Source organism: Condylura cristata, unplaced genomic scaffold (genome assembly GCF_000260355.1).
Source record: "Condylura cristata isolate star-nosed mole 26May11 unplaced genomic scaffold, ConCri1.0 scaffold00030, whole genome shotgun sequence".
In the NCBI taxonomy this organism is placed as follows: Eukaryota; Metazoa; Chordata; class Mammalia; order Eulipotyphla; family Talpidae; genus Condylura; species Condylura cristata.
In genome coordinates, this window is record NW_004567131.1 from 4,183,712 (window position 1) to 4,210,077 (window position 26,366).

Consider the following 26,366-nt stretch of genomic DNA (forward strand, 5'->3'; position numbering starts at 1 on the left):
GAGAACTTGTTCTGTAAGATAACATCAATATGGTATTTGGCATAGAAAAGAAAGACCATTAGTACAGAATTGAGTTCTGAAACAGATGAACCTACTGTATAATTAAGGTTGCCCCATAAATTAATGGGGAAAAAAACAACCATTAATAGTGGAATACTGGATTCACATGTAGAGAAAAAAAAAAAGGCTCCTAACAAATACAACATACAGAAGTGAACCTCTGTGGAAAAGGGACCTACATGTGAAAGGTAAGACTATAAAGCTAACAGAACATAAACAAACAAGTCTTAAATAAAAACCTCAAAGCACAAAACTTATGTTTGTATTATCTATGTCAAACATAGTTGTTTTTAACTCTCCTTGTTAAAGAATCAAGTTTACAGTAGATTTTCCTTACTTAAAAAAAAAAGTAGGAGAAATTATTCTTTAAGATTACTCATTTAGATATGTAGGGTTCGTATATTTGAGGGTAACAGCATTGGTGGCTTTACTTTTATATTTAAAAGTAAACATTAAAGTATTGGGTAAAACTGGTTTTATTACTCTGTAAGTGCCACCACTTAAGTTTTTCATATACTTATATACAGTCCACATTAACCCCTAAAATACCTAAGAGTAAAATTAATTATCATGAGTCATCAATTATAATTTTCTTTTTTCCATACTTAAAACCTTTCAGACTAAAAGAACTGATAATATTTCTCTTAAAACTAGTGCTACATCATAAATTCCAAGCAAATGGACCAAGAGGAAATGAAGATGAAAGTTCTATTACTTCCTTATTATAATGAGCACAACTGAATAAAATTAAAATAATATATAACGAGTTTAACTGGAAATCTATCTTAATAGCCTAGGGCTACAAACCAGTTTTATGTCACACTGTCGGCTTTCATAAGAGGTAGAAATGTTACCTCAGAATTCAAACATAGTAAGAATGGTCTAAAGGAAAAATAAAATGTCTTTTTGAAATGAATTGTCTAAAAGTTAGAGTTGAACTAACAGCTAGGGAAAAACCCATTATCACAAACCTCTAAGATTTGGCAATATAAATATATTAGGTACAAGATCTATAGCCCCCAAATGATGGATATTTAATTTTAAAATGTATTCAATTTTCCAACTTTGTTTTCTATCATGCTACTCTGAATTTAACCTTTCTTTAGAGCCAGTAAAACCTGCTAAAAAGTAAAAAAACATACAATTTATTTATATTGCTTAATGTATTCAAAATAGTTTTCTACAAATCAGTGTCTTCCCCCTCATAAAAATCTACCTCTTGTATATTCAAAAACTAAATTGTGATAAAGTAATCTATAGGTATTCTAAATGTATTAGGATTAATAAAATATACCTTGAACAACAACCTGGCTGCCTGGGACAAAGAATTGCTGTGTGCCATCAGCTGATTGTGCTGCATACTGTACAATTGTAGCACCTGGTGGAGGAGCTCCTGAATTTGTCATTGTTAATGCCTGTAGTCCCTGAACACCATCAGATCCTGGGTTAGAAATCTGGATTGTTCCACCTTGGGCTATAGCAACTTAACAGAAAAAGAAAAGAAATATTAGAGAATTTCAAGATTCATTTTTAATAATCTCATATTGGAAGAATATAACTGGGTCTACTGGTTACCACTTTGTATTCTCATGTCCCCTTATTTCTTTTTGTTGAAGTTGAGACGGAACATAAGGTCCTCCCTTCATAGATAACATTTTGAAAAAAATCATAAACATTTAAAAATATTTTATATTCAAAATTGCTTGAAACACAGGACTTACAGAATTTTCCTACTTTGTGGCATCCATCCAACCAAATTATTATTTCATAGGAAGAGTGGAGATACAGACAAGGAAAAGGTTCAATTTGATTTTCTCCATTCTTTCATACATTTTTATAAACAGCATTCCTTTAACATTTAAGACATCATCAGTGAAAGCCACTGAGCATCACCAGTGAATTTGTTCCTCCCTTTAACTAATACTCTTCTAATTTATTATCAAAAATGCTTTTAGAGAAATAGATATCCTATATTTTAGTTTTAAACCTCAAAATTATAACCTTCACTATTTTGACTTATTTGACCATTTCAGGAGCAGCCTGTTATGTTGAAAAGTTGAAGCTAATTCCAGAAAAGGACTGAAAAGGTTATTGTATTGAAAAAACTTGTTCTATAATATTTGTCTCTTTCAAGTATTGAATAACTGCAGCCATGGCAACAAATATGAGGTAGAAGTCCTCTAAATACTGAGACTTGCCAGTAATGTTTAAAAGTTAACATATTAACTGAAAGTTTCAAAAGAACAACTGATCAAATGTTTTGCTCTAAAATTTCACTGACAAATAGACAAGAACTATTTAAAATATCTGAGAGTTCTGCTTTCTTTAACATAAAGACAATGACCACATTTTTTATTTAAGCATTAGAGTTCAAGGAGAACAAAGGGCTATTCCCATAACTATACTTTACAAGGAAGATAAAAGTAACACACCGCAGAAAAATACAAGTCAAAAGTAAGCCTTACAGGAATGTTACTGTTCTTATCTAAATTATATTCTCAATATTTCCAAGTCATACCAAAATATTTTTAACACTATCTAAGCAAAGGACCACACAGGTGATGACTTTATCATATAGATCTGTCTGAACTATTAACAAGGTAAGAGTTCTTTTAACCTAAATTTGTCCAATACAGAAAAATAGGATATTTTTAAAAAGATTTCAACATGGATATAATCTCTGTGTTTTGGTTCACTGACAGGCTACTATTAGAATATGACTGACAGAAACTGGAGAATTAGTTGCAGAATGTCAATAGTGCTGAAGTTGAGAAACCCTGATGTAATATCACTCTCTCTGGCTCACCTACAGCATTAGAGCATTATTTTCTGCACACATTTTAAAAGCAAGATTTCACCTTGACTCTGTAAAGATTTCAAGGCTGTCATGATTCACTTCTGTAATAAAAAGGTTAGGGAGAAATCTAAATATATCTAACTTGCTCAAAAGTATGAAAAAAAAAGAGATACTCCTTTCTTGTGCTTAATGGTTGGACATGAATTTCATGTTATCATATGAAACTAAATATTTGAATGTGTATTTTCAGTTGACAATGTTTGCTATCATAGAAAGTGCTTTAGAAAGAACAAGCATAGACAGTTCATAGCCACAATATATAAACACAATGTCTCGCATATTGCAGGTACTCAATAAATAAGATAAATAAGTGGTTACCATTTACTTAAGATAGACTTTCTTTTAATCACTGTAAGCTACTTGTGAATGTAGAAGAGTCTAAAAAAGTATGGATTTAAATTCTGACAATCAACTTTTTTCAATGTAAATACAATTATCATGTGTTTGAATCATTAAAAAATTGTATAGTTGCTCAATAAGGTAGTTAGGTCATAAATTCTTTCTTTTCATACTTTTCCCTTTTTCCTCGGGTAGTATTTTTCCACAATTCCAACAAAAACTTAAGTACTTTAACGCTGTGAAAAGTTGATATATCAAAAATTTCTTCCCCTGCTTATTTTATTTTCTGATCAAATCACATGGTTAGATGTGGAAAACAAAAATTAGACATGTAAACACACACACAAAGCTGGCACTATGGGGGGAACATTTCTGTTTTTTTCTAAATGACAAAGGTGTTTGATTTTGACATTATCAAATGACAGAGGACTTTTCATTTAAAATGTTACTTCTCATTTTACACCTCTGCTGCTTCATATTATTTAAAATCGGCTTTGTGTGTTTGTGTGCATGTTCAAAAAATCTTGAGATGGAAAATGTTGTTACATAAACACATAAAGAGAAATTAAACAGTAGAAAGAAATATGATGAAACTAACTGAATGAGTTCAGTTACATACTTAAAAAGCTTGGAAATTTTGTAGCATACTCACCCCAGTGTTTTGTTTTGTTTTTAAATTTGATTTGAGTACCTTAAAACAAATCCCAGATATTATGTTTGGCTAATCATTTTAAAATAAAATGACTGACCTTTATCGAGGCCATTAGTGACTAAAGAAAATAAAATATCTTGATTTTTCCCACTAATTTTACTTTAAAGAGCTAAGTTTTATTAATGCGTTCTTGGACTGATACATACAAATCAAGCATGAAAGTTCATACCTACAGCTAGATACATTTTTGTTGTTAACAATGAAATGTCTACTGTGGACTTTGAACACTGATAGGGACTTAAGCAGAAGTAAAAGTGTCCTATTATTTTAGACTATATGCATCCTTATTTTCCTTTTTTTAAGTATGCCTTAATATAACAATGTTATTAAATAATACACATTGAATTAGAATAATTAAATTCTAATTCAATGTGCATTATTAACTGATTTAAACCTACTAGCATAGCATATTTTCACAGTAATGATGGCTAGCAGTTAGGTTCCTGTCTTCATCCTCTAGGTGGTATATAACATTTTTCCTTCCTCCAGTTTCACTTTAACTATATCCCATAATTAAGTAAATCACACTACACTCACTTAACATAAGATATACAGACCTTAAATTATTAAAGATTTTGTCTAAATAGACAATTCATCAGTTTACTTAAGTACTCTCCTACTAAATTAGTTTTAGTTACTACACAAATGTCTTTATATAGGTCCTTATATAGTCATGATATTTAGTATGGTTTCCTCATCCCCAATTTACCATATATAATGGTAACCAGAATAATCATCAATCCTCTCAGTTAGTCTGGGCAATAAATTCTAAAAAATATTTTTGGGACATAAAATTGGGTCTAAAAAAAATCTCTATTTCCACTACTCATTGTTATTGAGCACTTGTCTATAAGAACTATTAAAATTATTGAAGTGAGGGTAACATTACTTGAGGGATGAAAATTAAGGAATTTCTATAAAAAAGATTTTTTTGTAAAAAAATAAGTTTTAACAAAAAATATTTTTAAGCCCTGTATAATCAAAAAGGAACAAAAAAAATGGTAAATATAAGGGTGGATAACTGATAGAGTTTATGACCAAATAAAGGAGGGTAATTTATTTAAATTATGATTTCATATGATTTCTTTTCACTTGATGCTAACATTTTTTAATCTTAAACTTGTATTTTTGAGCTAATTAATATACATAAACAAGTCAACATTTATCTATAATTTAAAGCCATCTTTATTTTAACTAGCAATTAAAAGCCATAAATAAAATGCCATTCTGTTAACTTTAAAAAGAACAACAGCCCCTCTTTCAAGTGAATGCTCAGATTTAAATATAAAAAGTGAGCCCAGGATAATCTGTGAGTCCTGTGCCTTAAAAGCCTAGCATTGTGTGCCCAAGAAGAAAGATAAACGGCAACACTAAGTTAAAAAAGCAAGATTTACATCAAAAAGGCAGCTTCCACATTTGCTCTGATCTTTAGGATAATCAAAGCAAAGCTGCAGTCAAAGTAAATCCAACAGCATTTACTGTAGAATGTGAAAGCTTATCAGGTGCAAATTCCTTTTGTGAAGAAATGGAATAGGTGTTGATTCATGAGTCTCTTGAGAATTCTGAATTCTTTCAGTAGCTCACAAGTTCACATAGACTTTTTTCAAAATGATGGATTGGGATTGACACTTACCTTTGGTGTATAAGAATTCCAGTAAAGATGAGTTAAAAGACTCATCTTAATGCTCCTAGTAAAATAAAGTAGAAGCAAGCACAGACACAAGGGACATTTAGAAAAGAAATAATTTGAAGTCTTCGATGACAGACCTTAATTGGCAAAGGTATAGTAAAGTGGAAGTTTTAAAAAAAACTTTGTGGAAAGTTGAAATAATTAAGAAACATCAAATATTTAAATTCCTTTCATTGCTTTCACTATAAATTCTCTTCAATTTAATGTAAAACTTAAATACAGCAAGTATCATTTTTTGCTAATTCTAATATTATCTAAATCCCTGTCTCTCAGAAATATTCTCCTGAGCCAGAACAGATTTTCTGTGATAAGAATGAGTGTTAACTGGCATACAACCAACCTATCACTAAGATCTTTACTTTCAATAAAGATTTTGCAATGTAGCTCACTTTCTTAGTGCTGTTAATACATTTCTGCCTATTTTAAATTATTTTTTTTACGCCCAGGGAGTAGTCTATTCTATTTCAGTTTTTAATTTTTGTGATTGACAAAAAATCAAAGTAACAATGCCAACTTCTGTAAGGTAATTTCAACTTCAACTTTAAGAATGCAATTGCTTAGATATGAAAAACCTGAATACACTTATTTCTTCAACTCTGAAATATAAAGTCTTTTATTAAAGTCCAACTAACTCATTTTAACAAGTTTAAAATAATACCTTTGGGGGAAAAAAAACAAAGCAAATTTGGAAGAAAGTCATTCATCAACAAAAGATTACAAAAGAACCTCAAAAGTACATACAAATACATATAAAAATCTCCAGAAATTCTAGTAAAATAAACTTTTCTAGTTCACAATCCAAAGGACACAGTTAATTGTTTCTATTACTATATATTTAGGAAACCAAAGCATTAGTATCTGTTATGCTGTTCAGCATCCAAAATATGATTAGTAAAAATGAATCTTGGTATGTACATTTACCTTCCAATTAAAAGTCTTCTAAAAAGTTTAAATGTTAGGATTTACTTCTTAAATAAAAGAACTAGCAATATAAATAAGTATCACTAAATGTCTAAGAAATACATTTTTTAAAAAGTCAGTATTGATTTTTATGAACCAATAAGTGGCCATTTTACACATGGGCAACACACATAAAACAAGCACAATTTATTAAAATAACTGCCCATTCATAGTACATGAGCCAAAAGTAAGCAGCCTAAATAACAGATAGGCCAAGACCTCTTCTGTGGGGAAGATAAACTCATGACTTCTACACATTCAGTGTTCTAATTCTCAATCAGAACCCCTCTGGCTCCACACCGTTTTACTCCCATACCCAAGGTGATCATTCGTGCTGAATCCTCACTATCAGTGTTTACTGAGAGCACAAAAAATAAAGGCTTCAATGCTGGCTGGAGAGAAAAATTTAATGACCACGAATGAGACACTGCCACAGCTGCTTTACGTTTTGTGTATTTTGTACCAAAAACAGCATGTCTCTTTCCCCATTTTTACCTGTTACCACCTTTGGTCCTCATGCCAACCTAAGAGTTTGACCAAAGTTTAGTATTATTCCCACTTCAAAGACTATAAACCTGAGATGGGAAAAATAAAGCTTCTTGCTCTGACCCACTCAATGAAGAGACCAGAGTTTCTTCCCCACATCATCTCTACCTTCTGCTTTCTCTCAACCAAGTACGTTTTCTTAATTTCAAAATTTCATCTCATTAATCTAGGCAAATTAATTAACAACACACCCCTCCCCATATTGCCTTAAAGGGATTCACTGCTTCTATCAATTTCTAAGTAACATTAGGATATGCCAGGGCAATGTCTAAGATGACAACTTAAATCAACCCTCCAAATTTTGACGTGCCATACCATTATTTCAGCTATAATTGCCAACTCTTCCCCTGTCATGACAGAGGATGATAAAATGTGTACAGCTCTCTGCACAAGGCCAGAGCTGACCAGACAGGAGGTTCCAGAAGTTCCAAGCCCGGCCCGGCCACTCTGGGGATGGTAGACATGAGAAACACAGCACTGTTGTCCCCGGTATGCTGCAAACTAAACAGGAAGCTCTCAAAGTTTAAGACCCACCATATGTTCCCAGTGTGTCAGATAAAAAGCCATAGAAATCAAAGAAGTGATAAAAGAGAAATGACAATGAGAACTTCAAGGTTTCATTCTTATAGACAAGGGAGAGTTTTCTTTTCCTAGCCTCACTCTGGATGGCTAACGAGTTCCCAAAGAGGGAAAATTACACCCCAATATACAGATATAGTAGACAAATTAAGCCCCAATGCTACCAAATATCATGGTAGGGACTACCCTAAGACAGAATCACCGAAGAATTGGTTTAATACTGTAAATCTACCACCACTATTAGTAAAACTCTAAAAAAAATCTATAAAAACTCTTACCATACATTAAGGATTACAGCTTGCTATAACAGTTTAAGTCTTAAATTAAGTTCGAGACTTTCTAGGTACTACTATTTTTTAAAGAGGAAACAGAAAATATACCTAAAATTGTAACACTGTCTTTAGACCAACATAGTATTTAATATCACATATATTCCAGTTCTAAGTGAATTTTGTTTTAATTTTTTCTATTTCTTCTTCCCTTTTTTTCTTCCTAGCTCTACTATATTACTATTTTATTTTTATATATTAAGTATTCTTGATTTGGCCGGGGAAAAAAACCTAGTGCTTTATTTGGATCAAAAAGCACAGTTAACAGCCCGTTAAAATGAACAAGACTAAAAGTGAATGTTATCTGTTTATTTAGAACTTTTGGTGCTTAAAATTTCAAATAAAAATGATCTGTCCAACTGCTGTAGTTTTAAAAAAATTAAGTATCATTCTTCCATTCTCCTCTAGGAAACACTACAACACAAATTAACACAGCAGCTAGTAGTGAAAATAATTACACATAAAACATAATTTAGAAAATATATACCTCTTTTAGTTCAGTAATTAAAACATAATTGTTGGTAACAAAAGCCAACAAGAATGAAATACAGACATTTATATTATGTTGCATGCACCATAAAGACAATAAAACAGTTAAGTTTTAAACTTTTACTAAACAAGAATATCAACATATAACTAGGAAAAGCTCTCCCTGTTTTTTATTCCCCAATTTTTTTGATTCTAGGCAGTAAAAGTATTTTTACTTTCAAAAATATATGACAACTATCAGTACAAATTTCTTCTTTAACATGTGGCATCATTCTATGATATACAGTTAGGTACTAAGAAGCATTTGAAAATGGAACAATTTAGTGTCAAAGCCAGAGTAGCTTCAGTGTAACTAGAGAACACTTAAGCTAGCACTGTATCATATCAAATTGCAGCATACATACTGTATTGCCCCGTGCTAGTCTGATATATGCTAGTTGGTACTGCCATGGTAGCGATGCTAGGCGGCGTTCCTTCTTCCTCAGATTTTTCTTCTTCAATCTTGGGAACACCAGGCACATCAGAGGAAAGTTCATTCAGTATTTTTCTGAAATATAATTTAACACAAATAATAAGATAAATGAAGGAAATTTAAAATAAAAGCTATAAAGGAAGAACTGGGTTTCCCTTTTTGGAAAAAACATTATAGTAGAAAACCTAATTAACTTACCTATAAGAGGGTCTTCGTGAAAGGATTTCTCTGCGTTTATGAGAATCAATTACACCTTCTGATTCTGCAGAATCATCTGTCTCTGCAATTGTTGCTACCTGTAACACAAGAGTTTATGAAATGCATCATAAAATATATAATCTCCTTTATTCAGTGATTAAACATCTCTGTAGGAATAAGTGTTGGGGGCGTACACAGAACAGAACACACTACGCTTACACTGTTGAAGGCTCACAAAACCTGGCTAAGGTAGAGAAGTGTGGACACAAACAGTGATGTTGCAGAACAAGTATATGTAGAAAGAATGGTACTGACAAAATAGATACTAAAAATATGCAAATGAAAGGATGTCTGGAAGATCACATACGGTGTCACAGGACCACATAAGTTCTATGAGCCCAATTCTGAAAGTACTTAACAAATCCAGCAAGGGATGAGTAGCAGTGGCAGACAGAGCATCCTGATTTCACTGCACTCTTCACAATATCACAATTGACTTGAGTTAGGTCCAAAGATATTCTGACTTAGATTTGATATTAGATATTTGATTGGTCCAAAGAAACAGGAATATTTAAGCAAGTAGACAAGTGAGTAAATAGTCTAAAGTTAGGATTTATAATTACAAGAAGTTTGGGGTTTTCTCTTGATAAAGTCTTGAAGGTTAGAATAAGCAATTTTTCCTTAAAATTAAATCAGCTTAAGCATGATTTAGTTTGTTCAAGTATAAAATGATAACATGACTATTAAAGAAAGTCAGGAAACTAAAATGTTACATCATGACTGCTTTCAATCTGTTCAGTGATTTATGATTCAGGGTCTAGGGTAGTTCTGAGTTTACAAAATTCACTTTACTTCCAATTCAAATTATATGGGAATTTGATTTGGGCAAAATCAAAAGCGCTTACTAAAATATCAACAATACAAGCAGGAATATGTAATTCCTAGAGCACATAGCTGTGTATACATGATCACCCAAACATGCAACCATGCATCTTTGGTCATGAATACCCTACACATAAGCACTTTCTCTAACGAGAAATTTAATAGGAAAAATGTATTAGAGTCACATAATCATGTACCACTGCCAATATTTATCCCTTTACACTGGGTTTTTACACATCTCTTATATAATCATTATCCCATTCCCCTTTATGTCAAACAAGCTACTTATTTCACCCATTTTAGAAAAATAAAAGCTGAAATTCACATAAACTATTTAGGTGACTTGCATGTTGTTTAGCAGGTAGAAATTCTAAGACAAAATCCATTAACACCTCTCTCTATAAACATAATTAAATCATTCATTTAACAAAATCTAGCCTACTAAAATGTAATACCTCTTTCCAATATCAGTCAACTTAAAACTAAGTAGAAATAACTACACCTCAATAAAAGGCATAATACAAAAGTAAGTGGGTTTTTGTTTTATAATTAGGGTCAAAAACAAACTCTTAGAACAAAGGGTCATCACACAAAAAAGAAAACAAAGGACAATGCTGATCATTATTTACACTTCTGAGCAACACAGGAAAAGATATCTGTGCTGTAAAGATAATCAAGCTTTTGATGAATATGGATTTGCTACCCCAAATATATATATGCTTCAATAAACTGTACTCAAACAAACAAGCATAAATACATGCATCTATACTTTCTCAGATAGTTTTCAATTAGGGTCAAGTAATTTCAAATTTTAAAGATAACAAATTGACTTTAAAAAGAACAGAAATAAATTTAGTAAACAGAAAAGTATGCTTTAAAAATACTTATTTTTTCTATCACTTAACAAAATATGTTAAGGATTTATGGTCAATCTTGATAATAAACAATAAATTTCATCTCTTGATCACAAAGACAATAAGTCTACAAAAACAAAGGTTTAATCTTAGAGGGATACTTGAACCTAACAGCAAGGTGGCCATAATAGCCTATTTTCTATGAATTGCACACAATGAATTAAACTTATACCTCTACCTTCTTATTAATGGGAGTATTCACCAAAACAACATCAGGACTACCACCTTAATATCACTGCATTTATCAGACAACTTCTCCAAAGAATTTAACTTCAATAAATAAATCTGAATTTTCGCAAACAGCAATAACCTAAGGATTATTCATCTGACAATTACTTACACAAGTAAGAGCTAACAACAAAACTGCAACTCTCAAATTAAATATATGTACCTAATAGTGCACAAGGTACTTCCATACATAAAAAGGAAATTCATGATCAAGTATTTTTATGAGACATTGGGAAGAAAGTTACTAAATACGATAAATTAAGTTAAAAGAAAACAAAAGCTCAAGAATATCAAAGACAAATCATCTAGGAAGAAAGCTGCTTACCTGAACAGTTTGTATTTGTGGTGACTGAATAACTGATGGCTGTGGTGTTTGAATTACTCCCTGGACATGTACAGTTTGGCCCGAAGGTAGCTGTACTAGGGTTACAGCTGGGGAGCCTCTTCCGGTGCCTGATCCAGCTACAGAAACCTGCAAAAATGATCATCATTGAGAATTAAGGGTAGACTTTTTTTTTTTTAAGAAATACCATTCACTATTATGACTGGACTATTTTTCCTTTCTGTTTCCTGCTTCTAAGATATAATAAGCAGACTGGGATACTTACCATTAGGAGGTAGTTACTGTCCTGGAATAGTCATTCTCTGATGTGATAGATATTAAAGAACCCATGCTCCTCACTTTCAGTTCCCATGCTTCGATGATTAAGAATGTTCCCAGCACAAAGTTCTAAAGCAGTTAAACGACCTCACTGCGACCTCATGACTACTAACAGTGAACCTTTTTTCAGGCCAGACAGAGTACATACTACCCCTCCCAATTTCTTAAATTGAACACAGGATTAAATATGGTGAATAATTTTTTAATAAGTGTTCAATATATGAAATTCCAGTATTACTATAGATACAAGCCAATGCCTTGCCTCTATAATCATGAAAATCACGGTTTCGTACTCCCACAATCACAAAAAAGGCACAGGCCAAAAAATTCCAGAGTCTCTCATGCTTGCAGTATCTCTGACCCAGAGAGAGCTACCCTGGTTTCCTCACACTTCTCTCCTACTGCTTAAGAATCCAAAAGGAGCCAGAGGTACCTCTTAGTTTGCAAAGCAAAGAAAACACAGCCAGCCTCCAACTACTTTTCTTTCAACAGAAATCCCTATCAGCAAAATGTAATACTGCTACTATTTTGGATTAAAAACTTAAGTTTTCTGATTAGTAAACAACTCACTCCTATAGACTGGTATAGTAATCTAAGAAACTCTGCCTCATTTTATTAAGTTTCACTATTCAAAACAGTCAAAAGACTTTGGCAAGGAAATATGCCACCAGTTTCTATTAGTGAGTGGTGATAGATCCACAGGTTTTAAAACAAGGAAGCCTCTGCACTGGACCTCATTTTAAGGAACACCAACCATTTCCAATCTACATATATCAATACTTTAAAATAATTATTAAAAATTGGGCTTATAGCAAATATTTGTAAGATGCAATTAAACATTATTCCCTTTGGAAGGACACTTCTCTGTCAATATAAACATAAAAAGCCTTTTACCCATGAAGAAGAACTCACATGCTGAGCATTGTACAAGTGTAGTAGGGGAGAAAGAATTAACCAGACACTTAAGAAACAATAACATAATACACAATATAGAACTAATTGCCCCATTGTATGAAACATGAAATTCATAAAGAGTTACAGAATAAAAGTATCAGTATAGCTCCTGAATAATAAATAGAGACTGTGTAGAAGCAACAGCTTGAGTTGGGCCTCAACAAGAGCCTGAATAATAGCTAGAAAGAAAAATGAGAAACTAGGGCAGAGACAAACAACATATAACCCAACAACTACATTTAGCCTGGGATTATTACTGTCTACCTTAGATTTCAGGATGAAAGAAAAAGGTTATCCCATAATGGAACCTGCACATTTTATGACCAGCAGCTAAACAAAGAAACTGTGTTTATTTATGTTTAATTAGTTTCTAGCATGAAAGACAATTCCTTTTAAGTTATAAAAAGGCATCCATTCTGTATAGGCCAATCGCCAAAAGGTATTCCTTTCATAACACAATTCTCAAGCTTTTTAGTTTCAGGAAGCTTTTACACTTTCAAAAACTTAATGATGACCTCAAGGAGTAACAACTCTTTGTTGAGTTGTTGAGGTGATTTATTTCTAGTAGGATGTATAAATATTGAACAACTAGCTTTTGGGAAGGGATGACACTAATTTGTAAGCTTTGCTGATTTCCACAATTTGTAAGCTTTGCTGATTTCCACAATGTAAATACTCCTACCTTGGCAGATTTCAAGCTACCAAGGAGTGATGCTGAACAAAAAGTTTAGATGTAAACAGTGGCTCTTACAAGCCAGTTTTCTAACATACCATTGGTTATAAGTATTGATATTTAACGTATCTGAGAAGTTTCAAGTTATAAAGCTAAAATTAATTTATGAAAAAATAAGGATACCATTATACACTAACATCAATACACATTTTATGAAAAATAAATATATTTTCCCAAACAAAACATTGACAAAAGTGTAAATGTTTTACATTTTTTATGAGTTCTTTTCATCTTTACAAATTCTGGTTTACTGAAAACAGATCCTCATATCTATTTTAGCACAGAATCCGCTGTGATGTTATTGTAGCTATATCTGATGAGAGTTTGGACTTCACAGAGCTACATGATTGGAAAATGAAATTTTAACAGTTTTTTAAATAAAAATGTGGATTTTTCTGATGCTACACAGAATTCAACTTACTTCTTAAAAGTTGGCTGCAACCTATATCTGAAACTGTATCAGTTATAGTAAGATCTACTGATCTCTCTTATAGTGTAGATAGATCTTTACCCAATGAATGTTTTTGGGTGGTTATCTGGAAACTAATGGCTTACTAATTGATTCCCCAATGCTGACATATTTCACAATGCCACATTCACTTAAATCAGCTTCAATCCTATCAGAACTCAATACAGAGAAACTATCAAGCTTAAAAAGGTAGATGTAGGTTTTCCAAAATTCACAATTTCTCTGTAAAAGCTCAAATTTTACTATTAGCAACAAACACTGCTGAACTGTTTTACTGGATGCTGCAACTAATTTTATTTGCTTTTGAAACAATATTTTCCAAATACTTTTTTGTCCAAAATTTGGTTATGACCATTCTACTGAGAAAAATGGTATACAGTGAAAGAAATTCTAGTTAGTTCACTCTACCACCCAACTATTCAAGTCCTTTTCTTCAGTCTTTGGTATGGAGCAGAAATGTTTTCAAGGATCATCCCAATATCATAACATAGAACATTAAAAGAACATATACTCAAGGATGAGGATTTAATACAACTGGCAGTATTTACTTAATCTTAAAATGAAACTTTTTTTTTTTTTTTTTTTTTTTTTACTGCAAGTGACTGGCAGTGAAGAATGTAACAGATACCAGTGCAGTCTGACTAGACTGATGCTAAGGCACCAACAGCTTTACCGTTCAGTGTACAAATCCCAAAGGAGAGGAAAAAGGAAATACATCCTAGCATTACTGTGAAAATAGTCTTGCCCTTCTAAACTTCTCCGAAAGGTCTGCTGTTTACTAACATAGCTGTAAGGCCCTGGTTCACAGTTTAAAGAGCAGATTGTTGAGGCAAGATGTGATTTCAGCTTCACTATAGCAACACAGTTAAAACTGCAGCCATTAAAACTGGTAGAATTAATGTGTCAGAAAACTATAAAAATATACCCAAAAGTACTATAAGTATTCTTATAGACTAGCTCTGTAGATTGAGGTACTTAGTACCCATATTTACATTCTGTGAGTGAAATATCCTAATTTCAATGAAATCAGGTATTTTAAAGAACTGATGAACAGATCAAGACAGACGGGGGTTTTGATAAGTATAAATCATGCTTTAAGAGGCTTATATTATTATCTTTCAAGAATAATTTTCAGGATTTTAAGTTAATGGCTTTATCAATGTGGATTCGTGTCAAGAATACCTGCTACAGAACTAATAACAAATTTTATCTCTTGTATTCTGAAGGGGAGCTATATATTTTATAACTCTACAAAACATTATGTCTAAACCCTGGTTACTGCAAAAGCTCACGGGACAATTCTTTCAATAAAATGCTGAAATACAAGACTGAGAATTAATATAAAAGACTTTCCCCACAGCTAGATGTGATGTATTCATTGGGAGAAAAAACACACACACACACACACAAAACACAAAACCTCTTAGATGTAGAGATCTGCCAGACCATCTATGTTCTCATGGTTTTTGCCAAACCTGGTGGCTAGCATTCAGTCTGTAACTGTCTTGGTAGAGTTATATGTCTCTGCTTACAGCATCTTAGCATTATTACTATGCTAGCATATTGGCCACATAAACTGCAACTGAATATCCAGTACTCTTAAAGTGTACAGTTGGGAGAGAAGGAACAAAGAAAGGCAATGATTAGAGAACTAGCACGGTAGTCCCAAAGCCAAAAAAATGGATAAAGCAGAATTTTTTTTCTATATAGATATAAGATGGTAGATTATTTTTGGCCAGTTAAGTCAAATGTGATGTGGGACAACAGTAGAATGAACAGATGGAAATATTTAAAAGGTAAAATTAGGGTCTGTTTCTTGGGTTAGAGCTGACAGAAAATAAAGATATGAAAAATAATAATGAAGAGCCATTTATAAAGGATATTATATTAGTTTATTCATAATGTACAAAGAGAATTCTAAAGAAATTCTGGAGAGGGATTCTTTCCTAAAGGAAGCTACTGATACAGGGACAAATTTAGTCCACTTAAACGAAAATATGTATAAGGCAAGGGTAAAAATAAAGCTTTCATATAAATATCAAATATTCATCCCAAAACTTTTTAATAAGCAAAAATCACGCAGAAATAATTCATACTTATGATTCAATTCATTCTTCTATTCATTCAACAAATATTTATTGGGAGCTTTTCCTGTGAACCAGTCTAGAGAGCAGAGATACAGCAATAAACAAGGAAAGTCTCCTAGATCACAAAAAGACAAAACAGATAAAGAAACAAAAGCATGCTTATGGTAGTGATAAAATTATTAAGATAATAAAGTAGGGTAAGGGGACCGAGAGTAAGGTGGGAGGAGGAAAAGTGTGGAAGGAAGCTGTCGAAGACAAAGCCAAATCAAAACAAACCCTAGACATAGAACCATAGAATTGAGGCTGCCAAAAGGGGAGGAAAAAAGGAAGGCACAGGGAACAAAAGATGGGGAAGGCTCAAAGGATGAGGGGAGAAGACCTGGGTGTCTTCTGGTGTGGTAACATATATCTGAACAGGTGTGAATCTACACCCCTGAACCATAGTGCTTGACACCAACATTACCTCAATAAAGAGTGAAAAAAGGTATTTGTTGAGAAAAGCTGCTCAGAGGAACATCTGCCCAATATGCCCAAAGAAAGAGAAGCAGCCACAGGAAGAGGTACGCTCATCACATTCCAACATTCAAGTAGCCCAATGTTCAAAACAATTTTAAAATATAAAAAGGACTTATTTTATCGTCCATGATCTTTATACGTCTATTTACAAGGCTCTAAAAGCATGTAGAATTAACTCATCATATACATAATTTACCTTTTTTTCCAGATCCCCTGAAGAATAATCCTCTTCTATAGGATGCCTGAAACATAGATTATGCTGATGCCACCACATCCACTGAAAACCCCACTATAGACAGCAGTTAATCAGAAGAAGAAAGTTAAGATGTCGTAATTGACAGCCTTATTTGGCTTTGCAATTAAAAAAAATCCTAGTAATGACACTTGTAAGTGGGAAAACCTCACAATGTTGGCATTTGATTAGCACCTAGTAAACTAGCTCCAATCTGTAGCTAGGCTCCCTTATGATGGGATCTATGATGTCACAGTAGCTGCAGATGTCATAGAGCTACCAGGCCTGTATACAAGACAGTTAATAAAGGATGAAAAACATATGAATTCACAATACAGCAGATTGTGCTTCAACTCTGCTGCCTGAAGAATCAAATTTACGTATCTACCTTAATTTCAAGAATTACAACAAAACTCCACTAACAAACTAAGCAAAGTTGCAAAATTGTCTTGAATTTTGCATATTAAGATAGGACTCTAAATTTTCAGTTTCTTAAAAAAAAAGCATTTAAAATATATTTCAGATGTTTGAAGTTTGAAAACAGAAAAATAGAAATATGAATACTTGAATAAACGTAAAATATTTCACTCAATTTTTTAAACATATATTTAATTGTACTAAGTTAACACAATACAAAATGTAGAGCTGGTTTCATGTAGGTATCTTTTTTTTTTTAAAGATTTATTTATTTGTACATACAGAACTGGGGTACAGGCCAGAGGCTCAGGGGCGGCAAGAGGCTTCAGCAGAGACAGAGTGGGGAGCAGAACAGGCAGATCGATGAAATACACTGCTTAGGGGAGCAGCGGGCGGGTCAGGAGAGGTCTGCCGTGCCATGTGGTCACCTCCAGGGCAGGTGGGGATCCAACTCATGCAGAAGTGGCTTTAGCTTCTTAATGCTGTGCTTTAACCTGCTGCGCCACCGGGGAGGGCCCTCATTTAGGTATCTTTATTCTCCTACACTCAATTCTTTTTTAAACAAGTTAGTGGCAGAATTAATGGGAGTTACATTTTATTTGATATTAACTTGATAATGTTAGTTGAAAATATTTATTAATAAGAGTTAACCATGTTAAGACTCACATTTTTATACGTACTGTGTTATAATTCTAAAGAGAATCACTTGGGAATGTGGTTGCTTCAAATCAGTGTGTGTGTGTGTGTGTGTGTGTAGCATAAAACAAATACTATCTGAAATCTATAATCTAAATGAAAAGAGAAGCTCACTGATTTTGATATTGTAAATATAAATAACTCATTATGATGCTTAAAAAAATTCACCTTTTGAAGATACCTGTAGCCCCATGTTTATTGCTGCTTTATTTACAACTGGAAAAACATGGAAGCAGCCCAAATGCCCAAAAGTAGATGACTGGATAAAAAAGATGTGGTACATACATACAATGGAATATTACTCGGCAACCAAAAAAGAGAAACACATGTCTTTTGCAGCAACTTGGATGGAGCTGGAAAAGATCATGCTTAGTGAGATAAGCCAGAAAGAGAAAGAAAAATACCAGATGGTTTCACTCATAGCAGGAGTATAATGGACCAGGTGGAAAATAAAAAGAATAATGAACAACCATATACCAGAGACATTTTGTGGGGGTGGAGTGGGGAATGGGATCAAAAATGGGATGGGGGGAGGGAAATGCACGGGATTATGGTGATAACACATGGGTGACTTGGTGATGGGAAACCTGCGGGGATTACAATTGAGATGGGAAAAAAAAATGTACAAAATGATGTAAAAATAAACTTTTGCAATAAAAAAAAAAAGTAATGTAGAAGATAAAAAAAAATTCACCTTTTGAAAAGGTGATTTAAGTATCAGGATTTAAATCATCCTCAAATTATATACAGGGGCCCTACCTGGTGGCACAATGAGTTAAAGCACAACACTGCAAGGTAGCTGCAGCCGCTTCAGCATGAGTTTGATCCCCGACCCTGGAACTGACCCACATGGTACTGCAGACCTCTCCTGTCTTACCTGCTGCTCCCCTCAGCAGTGTACCTTGTCAGACTGCCTGTTCTGCTCCCGACTCTGGTGAATCCTCTCACTGCCCCTGCACCTCTGGCCTGTTCCCCAGTTCTGTTTGTATAAATAAATAAATCTTTAAAAAGATAATACATACTTATAATAAGCAATGATGACCATGTGAGGGTAAATTGAAATTAAGCATTAATCTTTTATCCTATTAAAAACAATGCTCTAGTTAGTACTTATAATATCTTGAATTTTCTATTTATAGTAGTCAGAACATCATTTTATATTCTAACCAATGTGGGATGCTTCATTTATTATATTTTAAAACAACTATGAAAACAAACATGATCTTTATAGACATCAAAATGCTCTAGCTGCAGAGATTTTAAAAAGTCAAACTATGATTCCAAATTTGTTGGATTAAAAAAAATATTCAACAGATTTCTTTCCAGGAAAAGACTGAATAGATTTTTAACCAGAATTAATTCTTAAGTCCCAGATGTTCTTGTACTCTTAGCTTCAGAATTCTACACATAAAATGATTATTGGTATCAGAAATTATATGGAAATAATTACTAATGTATCAAAATGAATCACTTAAATTTACATTTTCTTCACATAGGGTCAGAAACTGATTTGGGATCTAAATATGAAATAATCTAACCTGCCATTTGAACAGTGAAGGAGTACCAGTATATATATATATAATATATATAAGTATATATATTATATATATGATAGTTACTACATAATACATGCATATATATAATAAATTAAGGTAGCATATACTATTTTCTAACTATGGATTTTCCAAATTAACACCCTGAAATTGTCAGGTTGCACATTGGATACCTATGTATTACAGGTACTAAAGGGTAGGGTGCTTAATAAAATATAAAACCAAACTGCCTGGATTCTAACCTTGGCTCTACCTTTCCCATCTGTGTATCCTAGAACAAGTTATTTTGCCTCTCTTTGTCTTACTTTCTTCAGTTACAAAAGAGAATGAAAACTGTACCTTTCTACAGGGTTGGTATATATCAATGTACATGATATTATTAAGAAGAATTATTGACATATACTGAGTTATGTATTCAATAAATGCTCACTTGTGTTATATTTATTAGTGTTACATTTCACTTAAATTTGGTCAAGAATATAGAGCTTTAATGATTTACATGTAGTGGGGAGATTAAAATAGTTTTTTTAAATATCAAAGTTGAGGTGGGGAAAGAAGAAATAACAAAGATTTACAAAAAAATAGAAGTCAAAATCTGAATTTGTGATAAAAAAAGATTGACTCAAATTGAATGCTTAAATTTTGTCTTTTCTTCTTTTCTTAAAGATTTATTTATTTATGCATACAGAATTGGGGTATATGCCAGAAGCATAAGGGAGGTGAGAGGATTCACCAGAGTCAGAGTGGAAAACAGAACAGGCAGACTGACAAGTACACTGCTAAGGGGAGCAGCGGGTGGGTCAGAAGGGGTCAGGAGGTGATGTGGATCACCTCCCTGGGACTGAACTCCCAAGGAAGCAGCTGCAGTCAGCTTTGCATTGCTGCACTCCAACCCGTTGCACCACCAGGAAGGGTCCTGTTTTTGTTTTTGTTTTTAAGTGTCAGCCCTAAGGTCAGAGCTCATTCATAAATAAGATCATCTGGGAATTTTGTTCCAGAAAAAACATTACAATGAAATTTGGTCTTACCATAAATTAAAAACAAAGTAATAAGTCAAATTATAGATTTTCAGAGCCAACTGATATGAAGAAATTTTTCAAGTTTGAAAAGAAATCCAAAGTATCAAAAATTTAGGAATTTAAAACATACCATTTAAGATAAGTTCACAGCATCATAACAGAGCTTTGCTTATAAAGCAACTATAGGGCCTTCCTGGTGACACAAGGGTTAGTTAAGTCTCAGCACTATGAAGCAATCAATCCTCAGCCACAGCAGCATGAGTTCGATCCCTAACTACGGAGCTGACCCACATGACACATCAGACCTCTCCTGTCTTGCCTGCTCCTCCCCTCAGCAGTGTATTTCAGAGGATCTGCCTATTCTGCTCCCTGCTCTGTGTCTGGTGAATCCTCTCATTCCCCACACCTCTGGCCTATACCCCAGTTCTTGTATGTATAAATAAATAAATCTTTTTAAAAAATACTTTTTAAAATATATACCTACTTTTTTTTAAAGGTATTTATTATCTTCAGAATAAAGTTCTACAGTACATAACACACCTGTTTAAAAGCAAATGTTTTTCCTGAACTGCTTCTGCTTGTATTACCTTCATTTGATATTGTCTCTATTCAATACATACATTCAATATTACAATCAGTCTTTTTGGAGAACCACTAGAGTTTTATCTCTGACAGGGATGAGAATATTCATATTTCTAGAGAGCATATAAAGCTACTGTCATCACTGTTATTCAGTGAAGTGAAAACTTCCCAAAGCTTGTGTTTTACAAATGTAATCCCTTAACAGTTTGGGATTTACAAAGGTTGTAGTAACAAAAATTAAAATGAGACAAAATACATATATGACAAACCTATAGCTAACATCATACTCAATAAATAAAACCTCTAAACAAAACAAGGGTCCCCGCTTTGTCATTATTACTTAATATAGGTTTGGAAGGCATTGAGCAAAGGAAAAAAGTTATCTACATTATAAAGGAAGAAGTATAACTTGTCACTATAGGTAGATTACATAGCACACATACATATAAAGAACCTACAAGTGCCACCAAAACTGTCAGAAATAACACACAGTAAAGTTCCAGGCCACAAAATCAAAATAAAAAAATGTTACATTTCTAAACACAGACAACATGCTAGTAGAAAAAGAGATCATGAAAATACCACTTGTAATCACATCAAAAAGAAAAAAAATTGTGAATAAGTCTAACTAAAGAAGTGAAAGAAAAATGTGTACACTATAAGACATTGACAAAAGAAGTGGAGTACTTTATGTGCTCGTGGATTGAAAGAATATTCTCAAAACATACATTTTTATCCTAAGTAATATATAGATTAAATGCAATCCCTTTAAGATCCCAAAGGCACGCTTCACAGAAATATAACACAAAAAATTCTAAAAATTTATGGACCCATGAAAGACCTTGAAATCCTGGAGAAAGAAAAGGAATGAAGGTATTGTGTACCCTGAGTTAAAACTATACCTCAAAGCTACAGTACTCAAAAATAGTCTGGTTTGGTATAAAACCCACACACACAAAAAAGATTCAATGTTAAAATGTAAAGACAGCCTACTGAATGTAAGGAGATTTGCAAACCACACATCAAACAAGGATTCAGATCCTAAATACATAAACAACCCTAACAACTCAACCAAAAGAAGCATACAATTCAATTTAAAAATAAGACAGCTGAACTAAAAAGGCATTTCATCAAAGATGACACAGATGGAAAACAGACACCAAAAGATGTTCTATATTATTCATCAGTGTAAATCAAAACACAATGAGATTTCACTTCACACCATTTAGAATGGCTATTATCAAAGTTAAAAAATAAAGAGCACTGGTAAGGTTATAGGGAAAAAGAAATCCTTGTGCACTATTAATGAAATGTACATTGGTACATTGGTGCAACCTTTATACAAACAGTATGAAGGTTTTTCTAAAAAGTTAAAAGTAGGGCCCTCCCTGGTGGCGCAGCAGGTTAGGACGCAGCACTGCAAGCTAGCCACAGCCACTTCAGTGCCAGTTGATCCCCAGGCCCCCCCCTCACCAAGGTGATCCCCATGGCACGGCAGACCTGACAGGCCTGCTGCTTCCCACTCTGTCTCTGCTGAATCCTCTCACCACCCCTGCACCTCTGTATGCATAAATAAATAAATCTTTAAAAAAAATTTAAAAGTAGAACTAGCATATGATCTAGCAACCTCACATCTTGTTATTTACTCAAAGACTGAAAACACTAACTCAAAAGTATGCAAGTACCTCTATGTTAGACTGCAGCACTATTCACAATAGCTAAGATATGTAAACAATCCAAATGCCCAACATGGATGAATGGACAAAGATGATGTGCTATTACACACAATGTATACCGCTCAGAAGAACAGAAACAAAAATTCTAAATCTTGCCATTTGTGACAATATGGACAGATCTTGAGGAGATTTTGCTAAGTGATATAAACCAGGTAATTTCACTCACTCACTCACTACAAAGAGGAGACATAAGAAACTATGTTTACCTTTTTAAAAAATTGACCATCTAAAGCCCGCCCTGGTAAAGCAATGGGTTAAAGCACACACTACAGAGCTGTCTGCAGCCTTTGCCACACTAATTAGATTCCTGGCTAGGGAGGTGGCCCACAAGGTGTGGCAGACCTCTCCTGACCTGCTGCTCCCCTCAGCAGTGTATTTCAGTCAATTTGCCTGTTTTGCTCCCCACTCTGTCTCTGGCAAATCCTCTCATCCCTGCACCTCTGGCCTGTACCCCCATTCTTGTATTCATAAGTAAACAAATCTTAAAAAAAAAATCAACATTACAGAGGAGGGGAGAGAAAAGGAAAAGGGGATACTAGAAAACAGGGAAAAGAGGTGGTCTGGGAGAGAGCACAATACAATATGGTGGAGGACTTAGGTGCTTTGGTGTTTGGAGAACACTATGCAGTCCACATCTGCAAGAAGAAATTCTGTATTATAAAAAAAAAAAGTTAAAAAAATTTCACTGTTTTTGCAATTTTCTTGAGGTAAAGGACATCACCTTAACCACTTATAAATGCATTCAATTTTGTGAAACATTTCCAGAATATCTTTATCTTGCAAAACTAATCTAGAACTCTATTACTTCCTTTTTGTCCCCCACTCAACTAATTCTTTCACTAAAAAAAGAAAATCATGGCCCTTCCTGGTGGTGCAGCAGGTTAAAGTGCAGCACTGCAAGAGAGCCACACAGCTACTTCAGTGCCAGGTCGATCCTTGGCCGGGAGGTGACCCACATGTAACCGCAGACCTCCCCTGTCTCGCCCACTGCTACCCTTAGCAGTGTACTTTGTCAGTTGGCCTGCTCTACTCCCCATTCTGTCTCTGATGAATTCTCTCACTGCCCCTGCAACTCTGGCTTATACCCCAGTTCTATATGCATAAATAAATCAATCTTAAAAAAAGAAAATTATTACAAATAACCAAAAATCTTAATCTTCCAGACTTTAAAATAAATTATTCATTTTTTCTATATAAAAATTACGAAAATTAAAAGCTTTTCTCTGAAATTTGACTTTGATTTCTTTAAACCTGCCAAAGTTACCTAAGATGTCAAATTTTATTCAAACTGAAAACACCATGCAATCTAAAGCCAAAATCTAACTTTTAAAGAAACATTAGATATTATACATAAAATTATCAACCGTACATAAGTTCTGTAAATTCTTACTCAAATTGAAGAATATGGTCATTACTAGTAAGTTCACAAATTTTACTTAATGGCCTTAGAAACTTAAGTTACCTTCAAGATGAGTTAGATTTCAAAGCAATGTATTTTTTCAAATTGCTTGACTAAACAATATATAATGTACATTTATCACTTACTGGAATAGACTTGTTCTTTTACTTTTCTTCCAGCTTTTTTTTTTTTTCATTTTTACAAATAATTCTAAATGAATACAAACATTATGTTCTATAAACTAGGGCAGTGACAAAGAACAGGGAAGGAATCCATAAAATAAGAATCAACTGAAGTCAAGTCAACAATAAAATGGAAATTTTCATGTCAAAATCTTAAAAGGAAAGTTTTCCACCTTTAGGTAAGAGAACTTTCAAAACAAGACTCAATTAAACACTGGGCTTAATCTAGATCTGAAAAGGCTGAAATACAACACACCAACCCAACATAGTGCAGTCCATATTTAATTTACAAATATGCTATTGCTAATGTTTTGTCAACAGCAAGTTTTGTTTGAATTGTTTTTGCTTTGTTTTCTGATGACCATCTACATCAACCAGGTCTTATTTAGAATTAAGAAAATAGATTTTGGCCATAACTGGACAAAACAATGGGAAATGCCATTCCAATTTTCCACCAGATGGAAAACAGATGATATATCCTTTGTTAAATTTGTTAAATTCTTTCAATCCTTCACTGCAAGCCACTGCTTAATTCTTAGATATTTCTTTTCATAAAGATAAGAAAAGAAATTAGCAGAATATAATTCCTGACCAGCATTCCCCAGTGCCTCTCTCCACTCTGCAGTTTCTTGGCTTCCAAAAATACTTCAGCCCTCCAAAAGCTATAGCTCTGAAACTCCTGATTCTGTTCCTTTTATTTTTGCTGAATCTCGGAGAATCAGTAGATTAGAAAGAAAAGTTCTTTAGCTTTCAGTAGAGGTTGCACATTCAGACCTACAGGTTGCATCAGTAGCTATAAGGAATGCAGCTCCAGAAAATTAAAGCACATCCTCCTTTCTAGTAGATTCCTTCGCCCCCCCCCCCCAGACTTTCATGACAGCATTCCCAGTTCCTGAGACATGGGACAAATAAAATTCAGTATGTCACTACCATTGCTTTCAGAGTAGATTACACATTTGTGAGATAAATGGGTAAATGTGAATGTGGAAAGTGTATTACTGTCAAGGTATAATGATTGATTTTATTAAGAATGATGACTTTTAGTTATATAAAAACTGTCCAAAATATTTTAATAGTTGCTTGATCAAAAGTAAGTCATGATGTCTGAGGTCTACAGAACTATTTAAAATATGTCAACAACAAAAAGAAAGCAAGAGATGAGGCAAGTGCTACTAAATTGTAGTAGTAATAATGTGGGGGCATTATCCTATTGGTTTATGTATGAAACCTTTATCACAAAATAAATATTAGTTAAGGTCTGGGATAGTTAAAAGCTTATGTGACCCTTCAACTGTGCAGGAAATGAGTGTCCCACCCCTCATTGTTCAATGGTCAACAATACTATCAAGTTGCATCAGCTATAGAAAATCAAACAGAATGAATTTTGGGGTGTCATTTTCTGTTCACGATTGAATAATCTGAATACATAGAAGAAAAGTGCTGTAATTACTGTTTATACTAAAGTCTAAAATTTTTTTTTCCTTCTGATCCTTTATACTCCTGCTATGAGTGAAGCCATCAGTATTTTTCTTTTTCTTTCTGGCTTATTTCACTAAGCATGATCCCTTCCAGTTCCATCCATGTTGCTGCAAATGGCACAAGTTTGTCTTTTTGATTGTTGAATAATATTCCATTGTGTATATAACACCACATCTTCTTAATCCAGTCATCTATTTCTGGGCATTTGAGTTGATTCCACATCTTCCCTACTGTAAACAGGGCAGCAATAAACATAGGGGTGCAGGTGTCCTTTTGAAGTATTGTTTTTGTGTCCTTTGGGTAGATACCTAGGAGTGGAATTGCTGGGTCATATGGAAGTTCCATTTTTAGCAACCTCCCAATGTTATTTTTCACATTTCCTATTACTTGTCCTCT

General features: G+C 33.5%; 1 protein-coding gene across 6 annotated transcripts in view; it reads right to left on the reverse strand.

Moving 5' to 3' along the window:
• The window catches only part of CREM (cAMP responsive element modulator), a 65,879-nt gene that overhangs the window by 18,893 nt on the left and 20,620 nt on the right, over positions 1-26,366 (reverse strand). For 4 of the 6 annotated variants that reach the window (XM_012731414.1, XM_004691145.2, XM_004691144.2 and 1 more), the window contains exons 4-7: positions 11,581-11,727; positions 9,232-9,329; positions 8,966-9,108; positions 1,355-1,543 (exon numbers count right to left, since the gene is read on the reverse strand). In XM_012731414.1, the coding sequence (XP_012586868.1) occupies positions 1,355-1,543; positions 8,966-9,108; positions 9,232-9,329; positions 11,581-11,727 (577 nt within the window). The remainder of the gene's footprint in view (positions 1-1,354; positions 1,544-8,965; positions 9,109-9,231; positions 9,330-11,580; positions 11,728-26,366) is intronic. The other 2 variants (XM_004691153.2, XM_004691154.2) reach the window with 1 other exon arrangement.